The sequence below is a fragment of the Gadus chalcogrammus genome, chromosome 5 (assembly GCF_026213295.1).
Source record: "Gadus chalcogrammus isolate NIFS_2021 chromosome 5, NIFS_Gcha_1.0, whole genome shotgun sequence".
Taxonomy (NCBI): Eukaryota; Metazoa; Chordata; class Actinopteri; order Gadiformes; family Gadidae; genus Gadus; species Gadus chalcogrammus.
In genome coordinates, this window is record NC_079416.1 from 8,066,201 (window position 1) to 8,074,962 (window position 8,762).

The 8,762-nt window shown below is 49.3% G+C and overlaps 1 protein-coding gene across 3 annotated transcripts; it reads left to right on the forward strand.

Moving 5' to 3' along the window:
• Positions 1-1,698: 1,698 nt before the first annotated feature.
• On the forward strand, positions 1,699-8,762 carry fosl2 (FOS like 2, AP-1 transcription factor subunit). 3 transcript variants are annotated; one of them, XM_056591200.1, is made up of 4 exons: positions 1,699-2,570; positions 4,850-5,107; positions 5,663-5,770; positions 8,021-8,762. In XM_056591200.1, the coding sequence occupies exons 1-4, from the start codon at positions 2,439-2,441 to the stop codon at positions 8,744-8,746; spliced, it is 1,224 nt and encodes a 407-aa protein (XP_056447175.1). In that variant the 5' UTR covers positions 1,699-2,438; the 3' UTR covers positions 8,747-8,762. The 3 variants fall into 3 exon arrangements, with proteins under 3 accessions (XP_056447175.1, XP_056447176.1, XP_056447177.1); XM_056591201.1 differs by having other exon boundaries at positions 2,483-4,608; XM_056591202.1 differs by having other exon boundaries at positions 2,483-4,095.

An 8,762-nucleotide genomic window follows, 5' to 3' on the forward strand; every position in this document is an offset into this window, starting at 1 on the left:
ACCACAGTGAACTTTGCTGGACTTTTCGCCTGACCATGTTTGAGTGAATTTATTACGTTTGTTGGATGCCCAGATTCTATAGAAAAAATTCTGTTGAATTAATGTTGTTTGTTTATACCTCATTCTGTTCTGCATATATGTATTTATTCTTAGTCTGACAGGTGAAACAAACTGTTTTGAAAGGATGCGGATCTTAGTTGGGGCACTGGGTTCGGTTGTGAGGTGTATCTCTATGGCAATGGCAGATGGTTTACATGGCTCAGGAGTCAGGTAGGAGGCCCCCCTTAGTAGATGCACACATTGATCTTGGCTCACGAGTCATCTACATAATAGCAGGCCTATAGGCCTACTCAGATTTTCTCAGTAGAAAGCCTATATGATAATGGCAATTATCGGCTGCAAACCCCCCACACGCGTAAATGTAGCCCTGCGATTCAATACAAAGCCAAAGACAAGACAGACCTCGAATAATGATTATCAAATGAACGTTTAGCAGTGTTTGCATTCTCCATCAGCATCACACACTCTTAAAGATCTTTCCAGGTATGCTGTTGCTCTGACCAATAGGCCTATTCGTACACAATTAGAACGAATATTGAATGGTTATCAAGCTGCTCCTCGATATTCTGATTGGATTTGCTTAAAGTTAAATTGTCGCTTAAAGTTTTGAAATACCGAAAGCACCTCCCTCGTAAGTAGGACTACTTCTCGCGTTAATTGACACAGGTCAGTAGATTTATTTGGAAGGGCGCGCAACAAACAGCGGTAATAAGGCTGCAGAATAACCGGCTATGTGGCAAACAGATTAAAATAGGAACCATCCCAGATAGGATTAGATTTAATGTGCCATTTCATATCGGTAACATGTCATTTTCTGGGCGTTGTGCCCTTGTTAAGAGGTGCGTCCGATCTTAAATTAGTCTCCATTTAATTTTAATCCAACCACCAGCAACACCTGCGCGGTAGAGCGTCTTGTTCCCCGCACAATGCAGTTCTAACGGCAAGAAGATTGACACTTTCTTTCAATAAAGATCTTTAGGCTTTATTGAGATAACCAATAAGCCTTCGTACTAATATTATTTCGGATTCAATGTAACTCGCGAGCCTTCCCAAATGCTGGCAATGGCACACCATCATCCGATCTCTTCTACTCTGATGTCGTTTCGTGTGCCGTCTCTTTCTCCTTTAGCAGCCAAAAGCCTATCTACGAGATGAGATGTCATTACATTGCGTCAATATTTAGTCAACGAATAAGTATAATAATTATGTTTTATAGTCCTTTCTCTCGAGTCTATCCTATGGCAGTCCGTATTGTCTGCACGGGGCAGAAGAACATCTAGCGGGCTTTAACTGTGTCCAAAGTACGGCGAGCGAGGGGGAGTGTTGCCAGATTGGGCCAAATTCCCCGCTGCCCTTCCACCTGCCTCCAGGTTTAACAGATTGAGCGGAAACTCTGCCCCAATCTGGCAACACTGGCAAGGGGAGGGAATCCCTCCACTGTCTGACGCTCCTTTTTACCAAGGAAACCCGCATGCGTTCTCTGACGCAACTGCCCATTTTAGGAAGCATGCGTCAATGGGCTGTACCAAAACAAGAAAACCGTGGACGCGAAGGGAAACATAAACTGAAATACCAGCGTGGGCGTTCCAGACATCGAGATACGATTGTTTATCTTATTTGAAAAACAGATTTTAACACTGGGATGGGACTCTTGCGATTTTCTGTCAAGTATTAGGCTAATTCCAGGATTTGCATCTCCCGACGCGGCGCCTGGACAAACGTGACCCCTCCCTGGTTGCAGTGGCGACGCCCAGAATGTGACGTGCACAGTTTCGTTGGCGTTGAAAAGCGGTCGCGCTTCTACATAGTGCCATTGAAGTGAGTCATCTTTAGGAAGTGTGGAAAGGAGGAAAGAAAGAAAAAAGTTAGATCTGTTCCGTGCACGGCAGGTAACAGCGATAAGGTCTGTAATAGAGAAAAAAGACGAGGGAAATTATACCTAGTCGAGCTTTTTAAACGACTCTCCACCTGCGTGAGTCACATCCCATTTAAGGTTCACCTGAAGGCGCGTCGTTGCTTGAGGTGTGCTGGCCTACTTTACTTAGAAGTTTGCGCACATCACAGGCAACACATCTTTCAAACTTTTGTAGTGGACTTATGACTTAAGGACTAGTCGAGTCTTAAAAAGAAAAATCGCAATTACGTGCGATGCCAATGCTATTCATCTATTATTACTAGGGCGTAAAAGTCATTCGCTTCAATTCATTTAGAGGAACATAATTGCACTCAGGAGTTTTCCACCACTCTTCTGGATATTCGAGATAACGTCTTGAGAATCAAAGGATTTCACCGCTGCCCTCTCCCACCGTCGAGATTTGTTCCAAGGCTTCAGAGCTCCCCGCAGTAGTCTACTGAAGTCTTCCTCCCTCTCCTGGATCATGTACCAGGACTACTCCGGGAACTACGACACCTCGTCCCGCGGCAGCAGCAGCACCTCTCCGGCCCAGCCAGAGTCGTTCACCAGCGGCAGCAGCACGATCGGGAGTCCGGTCTCTACCTCCAACTACCAGGTATGGCTCGCAACAACACATCACGGCGTTCCAAAACATTACAAAGAAAATAAACATGACAACCGTTTTAATGTAGGCGGTTTTCTGTAAACATTTGACCAGAATATTCATAAAACCCACACACATTTCTATGTGCATAAGATGTGTGCCAATACCTTTTATCTTGAAGAACGTGGACGAACGCAATGACCCGTTTGATCAGTGACTGGACTAATGCGTAATACATCGCCTTTACGCACTGCTTTGGGTTCGTGAGTGGTCGTAGTTTGGATTAGGATGACTCGGACTTTTAGTTTTGGTGGTAGTCCAAGATCTGCGCTTCGAAACAAAAAGCAAACTAGCCTTTACAAGTTGGGAACCACCGATCAGTTACATTGCGCATTAGATATGCAGTGCACGCTGTGGATGGGGTGAATTGTTCTAGCGGTAGTTTGGGTCGAACATATGGCCTGTTGAAGTGCTTCTTGATTTGACAGTTCGTTATGAATTCTGTTTTATTGTACCGAGGCTCCTGTTCTCTGTCGACCGCCAGAGAGCCAGAGCTCTGTGCGCATGTATTCCCCCTTTTTAGAGCGGTTTACGCACAACTACATACAAAACAAGAATTGTACAAAACGATCAATTCATAACAAACTAGAACAGTTCAATGACCATTTAGGGCTAGGCATCGAAGATGAGCACCAACGCGCACAGTATGAATTTAACCAAACCATTGTACGCCTGTGGCAAAGCGCTGTCGGGTTGCGCGACGGCGGGATTTGACGTCTTTATACGCATTGCGAGGTTCAAATACGGCCTCCATAGAGGCTTAAACATGTCGCACCTTGAAACAACAGTTTAATCGTCGTGCCCTGCGAATTTACCTAACAACCAAACACTCCGGGGAAAGACAAAATGTACCAATACGGGGTGCTTGTCAGTTCAGCAAAACTTGTTTCGGGCCAACGCACATCGTGTTGGCCTACATCTGTTTCTACTGCTAGTGCCCGTTTGGAAATCATAGGGTAGGCTGGGAATCCGGGAAATTAACAAGTGCTGGCACTGTTGCACGTTATTGCGCAGCGGCTTCTCTGGAAATCTCCAGCCCAATAATAAGCTCTGACGGTAAAGCAATCCTTGATAGAGACGTGACGTCACCTTCAAGTTTTGCCTCACCGCTTCCCATTAAACGATTGTGTTCTCTTGGGGTACATAAATATAATTGCCTTTCATCTTGCCTAACACACACACACACACACACACACACACACACACACACACACACACACACACACACACACACACACACACACACACACACACACACACACACACACACACGCAATAAACGTCCACGCTGGCGCACACGCACCCCTCTCCCCCTCCACCCCCCTCTCTAAATTCCAGGCTGCTTCCCGCTTTACTGGAACTTGCTCGTTGTATGCACGTGGCTAACAAAATCTGCCGGTGACTCACTGGGAAAACAATGTGGGACTAGTGGGAAGATGGTGGGACGTAAATCAGAAAAAAGTGCGTGGAAAAGGAGGTGCGTGCGAAAATCTTGTTGGCCCATTATATAGATAGGCAACAAGACATGTCTGATACAGGAAGTAACGCTGACCGATGGACGCGGCGAGTATTGCACAATACAAGCCCGATCCCCTGCCTTTCATGTTGTTTACCCATAAGAGAACCGCTCCGGAGAGCTGCACACTTTTTGTAATTCAATATACGGACCATCGGTGTGACTTCATCCTCAAGCAGCTTGCCTTATCAGCACAACTCTTATCAGTCATTTGTCGTTTACGTCTATCATGACGAATCTGTTTATTTTTACCATGAATAATCTGTTCCACGCTCATTTCCTTTCCGTGTAGCTCAGGGGGGCTTTCGGTGTGCAACGATAGTGTATAGTGGAGAACATGCACTAGCGGGTCCGGTGGGGGGGCTTTTCCCGGCGCGTATCACCTCGTTCCACTCCAGGGATTAAATGTGTGAAAGTGTTTTCACTCATACGTGGGCTGGATCATTACTCAAAATGACTCAAATGCTGAACACGGTATGAATTTGATTGAGGCAGGTGGCTCTTTGTTGTGTATGTGTCCGTGTTTTGTCGATTGAGCTGTCAAGGAGTAGTAATAGAGCATGGGATGGAGGGGGTTGGGGGTGTTGGATGAAGAACGCTACAATGCTCACAGGATTAGGCGCACCAAAACATGCGTTGATATGACACAGAGGGCTCGCATCTAACATCTCTCTCTCGCTCTCTCTCTCTCTCGCTCTCTCTCTCTCGCCCGCAGAAGTACAGGGCCGACATGCCCGGCTCCAACAGTGCCTTCATACCTACCATCAATGCCATAACGACCAGCCAAGACCTCCAGTGGATGGTCCAGCCCACCGTCATCACCTCCATGTCCAACCCGTACTCCCGCTCCCACCCCTACAGCAACCACCTGACCAGTGGGCCAGGCCTGCTGGGCCACCACAACCCGCTGGCCAGGCCCGGCGTCATACGCTCCATCGGAGACACCCGCGGACGCCGCAAGAGGGACGAGCAGGTGAGAGAGAGAGAGAGAGAGAGAGAGAGAGAGAGAGAGAGAGAGAGACGGGGACAGAGAGACACACAGAGAGGCACAAAGAGAGAGAGAGACACACACACACACAGATAGAGAGAGAAAGACAGAGAGAGAGAGAGATGCAATGATGATGGATTCAAAATACGTTTTTGCATCTTAGCATCTTCAAGTGCGTACCATCGTGTTAATGGGCTTCTAGCGATGGGGGATTCTCACCACATCGCTCCAGTCCTTTCCCCCTATACGGGTGCCGTAACCAACGCCGGCTTTAGACACATAGTTCATGGAGGTATTTGTTATGTCAGAGCCCAAACAACTGGGCTGTTGTCCTGTGCAGTCATCAGTACATCATTAAGGTAATTCCATAACGCCACGGTGTATTATCCAAAGCACCTTTAACATTGTCAGCGATAATCACTGTCTCGAAGCACTCACTAAAGGTTTCAGAGTGTGTGTGTGTGTGTGTGTGTGTGTGTGTGTGTTTGTGTGCGCGTACGTGTGAAACATACTGAACTAGTTTGCTGTGCGTGTCCTCAGCTCACCCCCGAGGAGGAGGAGAAACGGAGGGTTCGCCGCGAGAGGAATAAGTTGGCCGCAGCGAAATGTCGCAACCGCAGACGAGAGCTCACCGAAATGCTGCAAGGGGTGAGTTGAGCTGCGTGCGCACACAACGCCGAACACGCACACCTGTCGGATACAGCGGCGTTGAGGATGACGATGAGGATGATGATAATAATGTTGAGGAGGAGGGGGAGTAGGAGGAGGAGGAGGCTGGTTGAGGAGGAGCAGAAACCGGTTCTGTTGGCTTCTTGTACTTGCAGAAGTTCATCGGGTTTAGTTGAGGGTTCCATGCTCTAGTGGGGATTCTTCCCCCACTCCTTTTATGTGTGTTTGTTTGTGTGTGCGTGTGTGTGTGTGTGTGTGTGTGTGTGTGTGTGTGTGTGTGCGTTTGCCAAAATGCGCAAGTCTTCGTGTCAACACTTGTATTTTTTACGATTTACGTTGTACTCCTCACTTTTGTGAGACCAGCTCAACACTATGCCTCACGGCTTCAACAACATCTTAAACAGTGTTAGGAGTCTCAAAGCACCATTCGTTTGTGCCTGATGAACTTCAGACATTTCCTCCTGATTTCTTTTTAGCACACGCCTTCCTCAGAACGCACCAGCCTCCATTCCATCGCACTGGTTTGACTGGTGCTCCACGTGTGACAGAGACCGAGGCACGGTGAGAGAGAGAGAGAGAGAGAGAGAGAGAGAGAGAGAGAGAGAGAGAGAGAGAGAGAGAGAGAGAGAGAGAGAGAGAGAGAGAGAGAGAGAGAGAGAGAGAGAGAGAGAGAGGGGGGGGGGGAGAGAGAGAGAGAGAGAGAGAGAGAGAGAGAGAGAGAGAGAGAGAGAGAGAGAGAGAGAGCGAGGACGAGGACGATGAAAAGCTGTTTTGTTTTGGTGCTGTTGTAGACAGAGGTACGGCTTGTCTTGCTTGGCAGCGAGTAACAGATTCTAAATAGACTAATTAGCTCAATTACAGTGAGGTTGAGCTTGTCAGCCCCCTCTCCCCTACCCACTGACCCCCCCCCCCCCCCCCCCCCCCCCCCCCGCCGGAATGGAATGCGCTGTAGGCAGCTGTCTCTGTGAATGCGGGACTTTTTTGGTTGGAAATGGGGCTCATTTCTAGTCTCGACCACATATGTACTGACGTGCACGCTTCACTCTGTGATGTGCATCTCTCTCACGCACGCACACGCACTCACAAACACTCGTCAACACAGACATGTTCACACGCACACACATGAATGTTCACACACACACATTTTCACACACACACACACACACACACACACACACACACACACACACACACACACACACACACAGACACACACACACACACACACACACACACACACATACAAACAAACATACAAACGCTCACATGCAAGCACACATATACACAGATGTATCCAGACACATAAAAACATGCTCACATGCAAGCACACTGATACAGATACACACGCACACAGTTGCATACACACCCACGCACGCAAACACAAACACACACACACACACACATTGCCACCACAACTATTGCTCCCAGGGAAAAGACTACGCCCCTTGTGCTTTGGCAGCACTATCTATTCAAATTCCGAATAAGGAAGATATTTCTCCCAGCTGTGTGAAGAGGGACGATATGTACCAGCGACTTCAGGAGCCGATATCCTCCCGTAGAGTTCAGCACGGCGTCAGCTCCGTCGCGCCTCCTGTTCTGTGGTTTATTCTCCCCCCTCCACTTCCTCATACCTTTGCCCCTTAATCACCTCTCAGACGGTTGGTGCGTGTATGTGATTATCTGTCTTTATCTGCCCCAGTCTGCCTTAGTGACTAGAATCTTTTAAAGAGTCTGCCTTTGTTTTCAGACAGATTCATGGTGTGCGGCTTTGACACACCCGTGTTTCAAAGCCGCACACCATGAATCTGTCTGAAACCATACAACACTGTGTGGTATTGTTATGAGTTCAAGACCACATCATACTGAGACCGATAAAACCTGCTGGAAATAACTCACACTCGGCGAGAACGCTGTTAGATAAGATGTTTTGAGCATGCTTATCTGCAGATTTAATTCCCATTGAGTTGCCCCGCTGTTCGGGGTTGTCAGAGAAAACTTAAGCTAACAAACAGTGCCCTCTGTTGGTGAGATATAGCAATGCACATGATGCCAGCCATGCTTTGTGGTCCAGATTAGTTGTGATACCGTTTTCAGATGCAGATGTATTTATTACGAATCTGAACGCGATGATCACATAATCGTGACACAGATCGTCAATAATCAATCAATGATACTTTCGGCCCCTGGTGGTTCCCGGTCGCTCATGCATTGCCGTTGTTGTCCCCGCAGGAGACGGAGAAGCTGGAGGAGGAGAAGGCGGACCTGCAGAAAGAGATCGAGACCCTGCAGAAGGAGAAGGACAAGCTGGAGTTCATGCTGGTGGCCCACAACCCTGCATGCAAGCTGCCCGCTGACGACCACCTCCACCAGGGGGCCCACCACCACCACCACAACAACAACAACCACAACCACAACAACAACCACAACAACAACCACCACCACCAGCAGCAGCACCAGCAGCAGCAGCAGCAGCAGCCGCAGCACCACCACCACCACCACCTCCACAACCAGCAGCAGTGTGCGCCACTGCCCCTCACCATGCGCTCTAGCCTGGGACCCCGGGCGCCCGTCAACGCCGTGGTGGTGAAGCAGGAGCCCGACGAGGACGACAGCGAGGAGGAGGAGGTGGAGATGGATATGGAGATGAGCGGCAAGCCCCAGCGCTCCGTCATCAAGCCCATCTGCCTGGGCGGCGGCGGCGGCGGCGGTGGCGGCGGCGCCATCGGGGGCATCATGGGGATGTACTGCACCGACGGGGACAGCCTCAACACGCCGGTGGTGGCCGCCTCCACACCGGCCTCCACGCCCAGCGCCCCCAGCCTCATCTTCACCTACCCCAACCTGCTGGAGCCCGACAGCCCCTCGGCCACCTCCGAGTCCTGCTCCAAGGCCCACCGCCGCAGCAGCAGCAGCGGGGACCAGTCCTCGGACTCGCCCACGCTGCTGGCCCTCTGAGAGGCCTCTACCGGAG